The sequence below is a fragment of the Cynocephalus volans genome, chromosome 2 (assembly GCF_027409185.1).
Source record: "Cynocephalus volans isolate mCynVol1 chromosome 2, mCynVol1.pri, whole genome shotgun sequence".
NCBI classification, from domain to species: domain Eukaryota; kingdom Metazoa; phylum Chordata; class Mammalia; order Dermoptera; family Cynocephalidae; genus Cynocephalus; species Cynocephalus volans.
In genome coordinates this window covers 141,746,773-141,760,417 of record NC_084461.1, presented here as the reverse complement: position 1 = coordinate 141,760,417, position 13,645 = coordinate 141,746,773, and the positions used below count along the sequence as shown (strand labels likewise).

Below are 13,645 nucleotides of genomic sequence, written 5' to 3'. Positions count from 1 at the left end.
AACCCTTGGCTTGGTGTTGTCAGCACCACGCTCAGCCAGTGAGTGAACCAGCCATCCCTATATGGGATCCGAACCCGAGGCCTTGGTGTTATCAGCACCGCACTCTCCCGAGTGAGTCACGGGCCGGCCCAAAACTATTAATTTTTTATTTCTCATCAGAAAACGATGGAGGCCAGAAGGCAATGTAATGACATACTTAAAGTGGTGAAATAAAAAAAAAATTTCAAAACTATACCTCAAAATGAAGGCAAAATAAAGACATCTACAGACACTGTACTAAATAAAGCTCTTCAGGCTGAAAGAAAAAGACATTAGATGGTAACTCAAAACCACAGAAATGAAGAGCACCAGAAATGGTAAATACATAAAATACTCTAATATTTTCTCTTTTCTCTTAATTTCTCTAAAAGACAAAAGATTATAAAATGCAGTAATGATGACACTAGATGGTTGGGCTTACAATATATACTGACATAATGTACATGGCAATGATAGTACAAAGCCAGGGGAGGAAATGGAGCTATATTAAAGCAAACTTTCTATATTTTTTTGGAATTAAGTAGTATTAAACTAAACTGTAGTAAGATGCATATTATACAATCCCTACAGCAACTACTAAGAAAATACCAAAAAAGCAAACATAGTTAATAAAATCCCAAGTATTAAAATGGCATGATAAAAAACTTATCTAATACAAAAGAAGGCAGTAAAAGAGAGACAGGAATAAGGAAGACACAAGACTTGTAAAGGACAAAATGACTGATGTAAATCCAACCATACCAATATGGACATTAAATGTAAATGGACAAAACACTCCAATCAAGAGGCAGAGGTTGGGCTGAGCCCGTGGCGCACTCGGTAGCGTGCTGCGCTAGCAGCGCGGCGATGCTCCCGCCGCAGGTTCGGATCCTATATAAGAATGACCGGTGCACTCCCTGGCTGAGCGCCGGTCACGGAAAAAAAAAAAAAAAAAGAGGCAGAGGTTATCAGGCTAGATTAAAGAAGTAAGATCCAACTATGTGTCTGTAAGACACACACTTTAGATTCAAAGATACAAATAAGTTGAAGGAAAAAAGATAGAAAAGGCTATGCTGTGCAAACAGTAATCTTAAGTGAAGAGGAGTGGCTAAAGTAGTATCAGACAAAATAGATTTTAAGGCAAGATATATTAGTGGAGACAAAAAGGGAATATTTGATATTTCTCTTAACACCAGGGTCAATGGTTTAGGTCCCTGTACTGGCCAGCTGCCAAAAAATAAATAAGTAAATAAAATATAAAAAAGTAAATAATGTGTCTTAAAACATATATATATATATATATATTTTTTTTTAAAAAGGGGATATTTCATAATGGCAAAAGGCCCAACAAATTAGAAAACTATCACAGTTATATATGTGCCTAACAGCAGAGCCATAAAATACATAAAGGAAAAACTGACAGAATTCAAAGGAGAAATAGACAATCCAACATTAACTGTGGGAGATTTCAATACTATCAGAAATTTAACACAGAACTTTAGTACAGTCAGGCATCACTTAACGATTGGGATGCATCCTGAAATATGTGTTGTTAGCTGATTTCATTGCTGAGCGAACATCATAGACTGCACTTACACAAACTTAGATGGTATCGCCTACTACACACCTAGGCTATATGGTATATCCCTCATAATCTTATGTGACCACCATTGCATATCGTACTTAAAAAAATTTGCGGAAAAATAAAATTAAAAATATGAATCTTTCCATGAACTTTTTTGTTGTTAGTTTTTGTGTGTGTGTGGCTGGCCGGTACAGGGATCTAAACCCTTAGTGTTATAACACCATACTCTAGCCAATTGAGCTAAATGGCGAGCCCTTCAGGAACTTTTTAAAAAATTTTAAAATTAAAAAAAATTTTTTTTGTCGTTTTCGTGACTGGTACTCAGCCAGTGAGTGCACTGGTCATTCCTATATAGGATCCGAACCCACGGCAGGAGCGTCGCCACGTTCCTAGCCCCGCACTCTACCGAGTGCACCACGGGCTCGGCCCAGGAACTTTTTTTTTTAAAAGATGACCGGTAAGGGGATCTTGACTCTTGACTTGGTGTTGTCAACACCACACTTACCCGGTGAACTAACAGGCCATCCCTATATGGGATCCGAACCCGTGGCCTTGGTGTTATCAGCACCACACTCTCCCGAGTGAGCCATGGGCTGGCCCCCCTTCAGTAACTTTTGAAGTACCCATGTATGTGGTCTGTCGACTGAAATATCATTATATGGCGCATGACTGTACATATGGAGAAACATACATGAAACAAATGTACAGTTTAACACATTGTTGAAGAGTATACATCTACATAACCACTACTCAGATTAAGTAACAAAGAGAACACTGCCAGAACATCAGAAACTTCCCATGTGCCCCTTTCAAATTCTCTCACCCCAACATCCCCAGCCAAACGCTCAATTTTTTTTCCTAAATTAACTTGAGGAAGCTGGATAACTGAATGAGGTTGTCATACTTCTAAAAAATTGTGGAATTCATGTATGCTTGCAACACTGAGGGAAATATATATATAAAAATGACCTTTAAGAGATCTTAGAAGTTCCAGAACCTGAAGTATTTTTTGGTTTACACTCACCTTGAATTTTGACTTAAGAGTTATAGTTAATATCTTCTGATTGCTTTTAAGTGCTAGTGGTTTAATCCTTACAACAATTTTATGAGATAGGTACTATTACTATCCCACTTTACACCAAGTTAAATGATGGAGCTAAGACAGATCTAACATTTCAAAGTTCATGCTTTTAACCATAAGACCATATGGTCTTCCACAGGTGTAGAAATAAAGAATTATTTGTAGGAAGTAGAAACTGAGTAAGGCACAGGAACTCCTGTAAGAAGGTTAGCACAGAGCTTATATGCTTCATACTCAAAAGAAAGTCACTTCTAATTCCCTTGCTGCCAAGAATTAGGGCATCTGAAAAGAGGATGACACTCCAGAGCATGTTACTGAATCCCACAGCTCTGAACTATAGTCATCTTGAAACCTATGTTAAAAATAAACCTCTTCCTCACTGAACCAAGGGCTTGAACCACAAATACAATGTACAACAATGTGAATGTACTTAGTGCCACTGAGTTGTACACTTAAAAATGATTAACATGCTAAATTTTATGTTATGTATATTTTACCACAATTAAAAAAAAAAAAAAAGACAACTGACAAACAGGGAAAAGATATGTACAACATATACCACAAAGAGCTATAATCTGTAATATATTAAAAAAAAAAACTCTTAAAAACGGAGGGACAAAAAATGTAAAAATTTCATAGAAAAATGGGAGGAAGATATGAATAGACAATTCACCAAAAATAATATAAAAATAGCCCTCAAATATATGAATGTTTGACCTCGCTATAATTAAATAAATGCAAATTAAAATAATACTGAGATACCATTTCTCTATCAGGCTGGCAAAAATGTAGAGGTATGACAACAAAGACTATTGGTGAGGCTGTGGGAAAGCAGGACCCGTCATATACTACTAGTGGGTATGCAAACTGGCACAATGCTTCTGGAGGAGAATGGGACAATTCCTAAAAAAATTACTTATGCACTTACCTTTTGACATGGCAATCCCATTTCTAGGAATTTACTGTAAAAACACATCTCCGACAGTATGAAAATACATATATGAGGTTATTCATTGCAGCAATGTTTGCGATTGCCAAAACATCAGAAATAATCTAAATGCTCACACATAGGAGTGGTTGAATAAATGATGGTACCTCCATATAATGGAGTACTATTCAGCTGGAAAAAAGAATGCAGAACCCTATGAACTGACATGGTTATTTCCAGGATATACTGTTAAGTGAAAAAAGTGAAGTATAACAAAGTATCATTACTATGTTATCCTTCACATAAAAAAGAAGAAAATATAAGAAAACGTATACATATCCACTTATTATGCAAAAGAAATACAGGAAGAACAGACCAGAAACTAAAGAGACTGGTTCCCTACAAGAGGTAGATGGGAAAGGGGCAGAAGGAACACGAATGAGGTAGCAGGGATGAAGGAGTGATATTTCTTTGAATATACCTTTTTGTATAACTCTGACTAGCAGAACCAGTTATTTCATTCATCCAGAAATAAAAAATTAAAATAAACTAGGAGGTAAGGGGAACCAAAAATGTAATACAAACAGCAGCAAATCAACCTTACTGTATTGCACACTGCTATAGTTGGGGAAGAAAAAAACCTAACTTAAATAACTCTCAAAGTATCCTTCCCAAGATATTAATCACAAAGAGAAATTTACTACAATTACTTTACAGTAGAGAAAGAGGGCAGGTGCCATCCTAACCAAGCTATCAAGGTTAACATCACCAGTAGTAGGACATAACACCACGCACCCCCAGATAGTATGCAGTGAAAATGGCACATCATTTCTGGGATATTCTTGCTATAAATTTGTGACTTTTTGTCAAATCACACACACAAAAATCAGACAAGCCCAAACTGAGGGACATTCTACATAATAACTCAATACTCTAAGGACATGAAAGACAAGGAAAGACTGGAGGATACTAAAAAAATATGAAAACTAAATGCAATGCAGGATACTGGATCCTGGAACAGAAAAAAAGAAGTTCATAGAAAACCTGATGAAACTTGAATAGGTCTGCAGTCTATAGTACTGTATCAATATTTATTTCCTGGTTTTGATAATTGGGAGCTGGAATCTGTAGGATTCTTGCTACTTTTCTCTAAGTCTAAAATTATTTCAAAATAAAGAGTTAAAATGGAACTCTCCACCTTGAAAATAATTTTCATCCTTCAAGGGCTAAATACAATATCTCCAGTAAAGACTTCAAATTCTGTCCTCCATAGTGACAGTTAATCAATATATTTATGGCACCTAATATGCAGGAACTGTGCAAAGTGCTGGGGAATATAACAGCACACAGGGCAGAGATAGTTCTACCCATAACCTCCCCACGCTTATATGCTAACTAGAGTACTTTCAAAAAATATGAAAACTACCTAAAATAAAAATATAATAAAATATAAGACATGCATAGTTACATGTCTCCTTAGCTGGACTATAAATTTCTTGATGGGAGAAACCATACTGTATAAGAAAACTAATTTTGTCTATTTATTGTGGCTACTAATAAATGTCTGCTGAATGAATGACTCAGTTTCCAGAATTACCCTGAATTTGTTGCACATGTGGGTTAATTTTCACTTATCTGAAAAGGAGAATGGGGATGGAAACTATCACAAGTGTCCTTTCTGAAGAATAAAATTAAGGAATCAAGGATTAAAAAATTATATATCAGGGCCGACCCCGTGGCGCACTCGGGAGAGTGCGGCGCTGGCGCTCCCGCCGCGGGTTCGGATCCTATATAAGGATGGCCTGTGTGCTCACTGGCTGAGCGCGGTGCGGCCGGTCACAAAGAGACAAACAAACAAACAAACAAAATTATATATCACTCTGTATAGTTCTGTAAAAATGAACTATTTTATAATACTGGTTAGAATAAAAAACGATATGATAATATTAAGTGAAGACTCTTCCTATGAAGTAAATAACCATGACTTGGCTATAATCTATCTGACCTTGTAAATTCATATTTTCTAATATAGTAATCCTATTTGCTTAGGTTACCCACACTAGATGTCTGATTCCATGGCTGTGTAACTCACATCATTCAATGAGTTAACACTCATAAAAATACATAGCACAGTATTTCCACCCAGAAGCAGCGACTTAAGTATCAGATGAATGTGTAGTTCTTACATCAGTACTTTATACAAAACAGCTTAAGAATACAGACTACTTACTATGTGTCAGACTTTGTGCTAAGAGCTCTACATGGATTAATTCACTTGTTTAACATATTAGAAAAAGCTTAAATTTTATTTTATTTTTTGATGAAAAAAAAATAAGCTAGACAACCTCAACTGCTACAATTTAAAATCTTGGTGTAACCTGGCAAAAATGTCAGAAAGTGCTCCTCTATTCCCTTATTAATCATGAAATGACCACTCTCCAATGGAGATCCTCTGCAGTGCAGTAATTGGCTAGAATACTTCTTCACGTTCGGTCAGTGAATACAACATAAAGACACTTGACTTGGAGTTTACAAGTATATATTCCTTCTATCATTATTAAATAATAAAAACTTGCATTGAATACATTTAAAAAACAATCTCTTAATTAAATAATCCTGTGGTAAGCATATATTTAAGAAATGACAGGGAGAAAACCAAGAGCTTCACACCAGCAAGTTAATTTCCATTTTATAAATCTATCAGCGGCTCTCTGCTTCCCTCTTCAGCTTTGTGAAGTAATTGCTACAAAATAAATCTTGGCATAAACTTTAAGTCAAGCCCAGTACCCAGAGATCAATTACATTACTTTGAAGGGAATACTTTGTCATAAATAAAGAAACAAAAGCTTTCAGTTTTTTTCCTTTGAAATCAGACATCACTTGCTTTACACACACACAGACACACTTGTTCTTTCCAAAAGTCACTGTTACAGGCCCTCTAAGAACTCACAGGGGAGGATCTTTGGATCTAAGCTATACTTAGAACCTGACTCTCATTAAGTTTTATCCTTATAAGGAAAAATGATTGATCTATGAGGAATTAAACCTGGAAGTATTTCCTTGTTTTCTAACTCAGAAAATTCTATTTCCCAAAACTTAACAGAAATAAATTTCCTGTTTAGGTACTGCTTGAACTCTGCCCAAAAAGTCATTTTTAGACCTTGAGCACAGATGTGGGTAAAAGAAAACATTCTATTTACTAGCAAACCATTCTTTGGATGTTGGATGCAGTCAGTGTACTGGTTAGATCAATACTTCTTGCTTTGGAAGCTTAGTCATCTGTGTCCTGAAGTGTGGTTACAGTTCTTCCTATATCAAAATTACCTGGGGATGCTTGTTAACAAAGCAGATGCCTGGCTGCAACCTCACAGTTGTGTAGTATCAGATACTTCTCAGGGCTCTGCATGGTTAATAAGTTTCCTGTGATTCTTAGGTACAGTATAGTTTGAGAACTACTGATCTACACAAAGTGATCTTCCTTAATAGACACAGGAATTACTGATTCATCACTTGAAAGAAAAGGGAAACAACAAAATCAGATGGGGTTTGCTCATGAGGTTAACAGGAATACGCAAGGCTACTATGGAAGAAATAACTGAAAACCTTCTGGAAGCAGGTAAGAGAGTATTCTCTGCGAACATGCCCACAGTTACAACAACATTGATAAGATTATGAAAATGATGCAATGAGGTGGCAGAAATGGAAATCAAAAGGATTAAGTAATGTGGAATTTAGGGAAAATGAGAGGATAAGGAAAGGACTGAAATACTTGTATAACTTCTGTTCTAAACTGACACTTTGATAATGGTTCCTGGTTAAAGAGAAAACAGTCTTAAAGAAAATAATCCTTTCAATGTTCAGAGCCTAATGAATATGTTGTAAAATCCCAGATACCATGCATTCTGAGTCCATGTTCACCAAACTACAGACTTTCGGATCCCTTATTTAAATCGATCTATGTATATGTGTACATATGTATGTACCTGTAAACAAATATCATGTACGAACCATTGGTGACAGGGAGGAAGCCCATTAAAATGACTAAATCTGCATTTCGGCTTACAAATGAAAACTTCTGTTTGCAAGCAAGAATTAAATCACCAGAGCTCTGATGAACTCAAAGTCCCTTCATCTTCTCCATACAGTCTTCCCTCAGTATTTGAGGGAGATGGGCTCCATGACCCTGTGGCTGCCAAAATCCGAGGATGCTCAAGTCTCTTAAGTAAAATGGCATATCTGCATAACCGATGCAATCCTCCCCCATACTTTGAATCATCTCTAGATTACTTATAATACCTAACACAATGTAAATGTTATATAAATAGCTGTTATATTGTATTTTTTTAAATTTGCATTTTTAAAATTGTTGTACTGTATTATTATTCTGGGGGTTCTTTTTGGATATTTTCCATTTGGAGTATTGACTGGCACCACCATCCACCCAGTAGCTGAAGCCAAGGAATCATCCTAAATTCTCACTCCATCTCTCCAATCGAATCTACCGCTGTGTCTTATTAACTTTATCTCTAAAATACATCCTGAAAATATTCACTTCTCAAACCCACAGTTCAAGCTACTATCGTCTTTGCCTAGGTCACTGCATCAGAACCTAATTGGCCTCAAATGTTCCATTCATGCCCCTCTCCTATCCTCTGCACAACATTAAGATGCAAATAACTTCTGTTTCTCCTCTGGCTTAAAATCACCCAACTATTTCCTATTGCACTTGGAATAAACTTCAAGTTCCTTACCATGGCTTATCGGTGTTCCCTGCTTACTTCATCACCTTGCTCTTCCTTAATCACTATGCTGCAGCCACTGGCCCTCCCATTTCTTGAACATGCCAAGAACATACCAAGCTTGCTGCTACCTTAGGGCCTTTATACTAACTGCTCCCTTTGTCTGGAATGCTTACCTCTCAAATATCACACACTTGGCTCCTTTTCCTCCCCGCCAAGTCTCTACTAAATGCCACTTTTATAACTGCTTAATTCTTTTAACACTACATTTCAGGCATCCTTCCATGAATACTGAAGATTTATCTTTCAATAACTGCACTGCACACTGTGCAAGTATGACAAAAAAATTTAAATAATACTCTGGGAAAAACCACACTCTGTTTCTCTCCTACCATACTATACCCTAATGACACTTCTGACACCAGATGTGAGGGCTTTTCCATACCAAGCTGTTCTTCAGAGGACACCAACTGAATGTTCTATAATTCAATTCAATTCTGACACTATTGGAGATGATGTCAGCTCTCACAGTTTAAGGGCTCAGTCTCACAAAACTGCCCCCAGTTCAGACACCAATAGCAAATCCCAGGTGTGTTATCAAAAGAGGTTCACTTCTATTAGGAAACTCCAAAGGACACTGTGCCAGAAAGCAAGAAGAAAGACCAAATAAATCTCTTGTTATACCACACATGCCCTCTCTTTAACATTTCCTAGTGTTCCAAAATTATGAATGATGCTGCAGCACATCTTTGTAAACACATTTGTGCATGTCTCTAATAATTTTCTTAAAATAAATGGCTAGAAGAAAATCAGGAATTTAAAGCTACACTCTCCAATATTTATCCATTACCTACATGTGACTATTTAAATTAATTAAAATACAGTTCCTCAGCTGTACTATCCATATTTCAAGTTCTCAATAGCCACATGTGGCCAGTGGCTACCATACTGGACAGTGAAGATATAGAACATTCCCATCATGGCAGGAGTTACCATTGACAACCCTGGTCTAAAGAAATGTTCATATAAAAATTTGATATCTGTATCCCACAGAAGTGAAGTAGCAATTTAAATTACCAATATTATTATGAGTTCCTATGCTCTCTTCTTTTTAACATTAGATCAATGATCTGATTTAATAAATGAAACATAATGTTTTAATTTACATTTTTTATTAGTGAGGCTGAAAGTCTTCACATTTTTTTGCCATTTGTATTTTTTGTTGAACTATCTAAACTTTGTCTATTTTATTTTATTTTATTTTTTAAAGATGACCAGTAAGGGGATCTTAACCCTTGACTTGGTGTTGTCAGCACCACGCTCAGCCAGTGAGCAAACCGGCCATCCCTATATGGGATCCGAACCCGGGCCCTTCGTGTTATCAGCACCGCACTCTCCCGAGTGAGCCACGGGCTGGCCCTAAACTTTGTCTATTTTAAAAGAATCAAGTGTAACGCTATCCTGTTCCCGATGACCTATAAAAACCAAATCACATATACAGTGAAAATACTACCTCATCTATTTTGCTAGCTTCCTAATTTCACAAAGATATGTGTCAAAACAGCTTAAAATAGCTAATAGAGTAGTACCACAATTAGCTAAAGGCAGCCTGCAGTCTCCCAGGTTGTTTTCTTAAGATGAAGTTAGTGGCTTACATTTCTATAAATAACAGGACTATCACTGCAGTTATATTGATGCTATGATATATTCTTACACATTTTCAAATTCAGTTATAAAAACATTTAGGTTGATATGCAAAACATAAAACAATCAAAAATGGTTACATTTTAAAAGTGAGTACTACTGTATGATTATATTTCTATGAAAGTCTGAAACAGGAGAAAACCACCAGTGGGAAAGGAATCAAAACAGTGGTTCCCTGGGTCTGTGGGGGAGAAGGAGTGGCTGGTGAAGTGCACAAAGGAAGTTTGTGACATGATGAAAATGTTCTATCTCTTGATAGGGATGTGAGTTACACAGGTATGTACAATTGTTGAAATTCATTGAAATGTACACATTAGATCTTATTCTGTTTCACTATACGTAAATTATATCAATTTTTAAAAAGAGGAAAAAAATGAAAAAATATTGAGAAATCTACAGCATTAAATTATAGTCAATAAAAGTATTATCCTAAAAATATTTATAGAACTTAAAATATGATTTCCTGGCATAGAAGACCAAAAAAAAAAAATTTTTTTTTACTAAACTGGGAATGGGGAACAGAGTATGTCACACTTTGAGCCAAACTATTCAACTGTCAAACCCAGATGCCACTAGAAAATTCACTGTGATATCAGGGCAAAATATATTAAGGTATCAGAAAAGCACTGCTAACTTTTTACATAGATGTGTAATCAATGTTTCCAAAAAGCCTGCACTAATGACATGAAAGCTGAACCTCAAAAACACTTCCTGGAAAATCATTTCTCTAGTGCTATGGAACAGTACGTGATTTAATTTTGCAAGCCTTTTCTGTTTAGGTAGTTTATGAACTTGGCTCATTTTTGCCTTTTATCCTCCTTTCTGGTGGCACAAAAACTAACACATTCACATTAAAACCAACAGATTTGATAATGAAAAGTCCCTAAGGACAGAGAAAGATGATCCTCCCCATCCCATACAATCTCCCAACCCCCACTGTTACATTGCACATTTATTATCTCATCCCATTACCAATCTATCATAACCTATTCAATGAGTGAGCTCATCGGTGGCATAAACTACAATCTCATTCAAGTTCTTTGCAGACAGGCTCAGACATTATGGTAACATTCCAGACAACTATGCTTGTCAGATCAGAAGGAAGGATATGTGGAGAACACCAAGACTTCTGTCTCCACAAGTGAAGCCTTGCCCAGTGAAGGATGTGGCCCAGGGGCAAAGAAGCAGGAGAGCGTACATTTTATTAGTGTTTCTGTTTTGTAGGAAGATATGTTTTTGTTACTAAATTCCACATTATACTTTGGCTTTGGAATAAAACAAATCTGGGTTTGAGAATCAGTTCTGCCACTTACAAGGTATGTGATCTTGGGCAAGCTACTTCTCCACTCTAAGCTCTGTTCTGTTACGGGGAATGATAACAGCATATATTTCATAGGTGTGTTGTGAGGAGTGAATGAAAACACAAGTAAGATTTTAAGCTAAGGGGCTGGTACATTGTAAGTGCTAAACAAACGATAGCTACTATCATACACAATTCTGTTGGGAGCTAGCCACTGCCATTTGTAACCAAAACACCACCAACATATTCAGGCAGTCATATTTTACTAACAAGGGATTAACACAAACAGGAAGCATATCATAATCCTAAATAGTCTTACAAAAGATGTTCATTACAGAAATTTTGGCAGCCAATAATAGAAAGGTCATTTAAAGAAAGCTAAAAAGGTGTGTGTGTGTGTGTGTGTGTGTGTGTGTGTGTGTGTGTGTGTGTGTGTGTGTGTGTGTGTGTGTGTGTGTGTGTGTGTGTGTGTGTGTGTGTGTGTGTGTGTGTGTGTGTGTGTGTACACACGTTAGAAAATGTTAGAAAACTCCTGATAGGAGTTCACAGGGAAAAAAAAGGATAGTTCTTTGCTAAGTAGGCACACTCCTTCATTGTCATGCTATTGATTTATGTCAGATCCATCACTATGAAAGCAATAAGGACGCAAAGGGGCAAGTTACTCTTTACCACAGATGAAGTCTATGATATGCTATCAACCACACTTATTCATTTTTAAAAGCAGTTTTGGGCTGCCCGGTCAGCTCATTTGCTTAGAGAATGGTGCTGATAACACCAAGGTCCAGGGTTTGATCCCTGTACTGGCCAGCTGCTGAAAAGAAAAGAAAACAAAACACAACTTTCAGGGGCAGATTGTACACAATTAAGAAAATATTTACCTGTTTCTCTTCATCTGGCATGTTTTTTTCCAGTTCTACTAGGTATTCTTCATCTAGTTCAGAGGAATTCACATCATCATCAGGTTTTTCCTCAGTCTTAACCATTCCTGGCTCCTCTTCCTCAAATGAGGCACTGCAGTCATGAAAACACTCCTCTTCTCCCTGGTCCTCCTGGGGATGGGTGTCATCATCCTTGAGCAGTTTGCTCTCGAAATGCTGATCTTTGGGATCAGGAACTGGAAGGCTGGCACACTCTGCTTCCTGGGGATCTGTAACCTTCAAACCATTGAGCAGATCCTCTGGAACTCTATAGTTCTCTGATTTCTCCCCCATGCTGAAATCAGTGAGGGAGGTGAAGCTGAAGCTCTGGCAAAGAAAAAATATCTGCTATGGAACGATGCTTATACTAAAAAAAGATTCTGCCTTTCACACGTAAACAAACCTCAGCATCGATGCCCAAAAACACACCTTAATTTCCTTTCACTGGAATTCATTATAAAAAAATAGGTTATCATAATTCCATAAATAATGCCAAATGTCATTTTAACTGATACTTCTCTCCTGGTCAAATCTGGTACCAGAACAAAAAAGACTGATTTTAATGTGACTCTTCCATGTTCCACTGCTCGCGTTTTGTCCAAGTAGCCAAAATAAGCAGAAGCTAAAACAATTGCAGGAAAAATGAAGCGGCCCTAATCTTTGTTCAGAATGAATAATCAAGTCGTGAATAAGAAACTGCAGTCTGTCTTTCTAGCACCACCATAGGAAGCCCAACAATAAGTTTCTGGTGGAGCTCAAAATGTAATCCGTGCCAAACCGTGATCATCTACTTAACCCAAATGCATGTGGTAGAGCCCACGCAGCTTCAAGTGAAAGGGGAGCCCTGGCGAAGGTGGTTTTAAACAGGATTCCCGTGGGGGTCAGAACCACTAGAAGGATGGTTCTCAATCCTAGCTGCACAACACTACACTTGGGGTACTTTAGAAAATACCGCTGCCAAGACCCTGCCCAGACGCTGATTTACTGGTCTGCGGACAAAGGCATCTGTAGGTTGGTTGGTCTGTTTTAAAGAAGCATCCCAAGTGATTCCTAAGCGCAGCCAATTGCGAACCACTGCTCTAGAAGCTGAGTCAGACCGTCAGCAGGCCCGCCCCTCTGGTGGCAGCAAAATCACGCCAACGACCCTTGTGTTGCGACAATTCCGAATTCGCCCTAGCTCGTCCCAAGAAAAGTTAAAACAGCAACATCTTAAAACGGAGACTTCTCCTCCACAGCAATGTCTGTTTCTCCCTGCTCCCGGGTCTAGTAGAAGAACGCAGGAATTTGAGCCCCCACGGTTACAGAAGTGGCAGTCCTCGCTTCCCAGCAGATTATCCCCTACGGGCGTGCCCCACTGCCAGTCCGCTGGACCC

General features: G+C 37.6%; 1 protein-coding gene across 1 annotated transcript in view; it reads right to left on the bottom strand.

Annotated features, from left to right (window-relative positions):
- The window catches only part of TTC1 (tetratricopeptide repeat domain 1), a 44,002-nt gene that overhangs the window by 30,235 nt on the left and 122 nt on the right, over nucleotides 1–13,645 (bottom strand). The window contains exon 2 of the mRNA XM_063086755.1: nucleotides 12,234–12,599. Within this exon, the coding sequence (XP_062942825.1) occupies nucleotides 12,234–12,566 (333 nt within the window). The 5' untranslated portion in view covers nucleotides 12,567–12,599. The remainder of the gene's footprint in view (nucleotides 1–12,233; nucleotides 12,600–13,645) is intronic.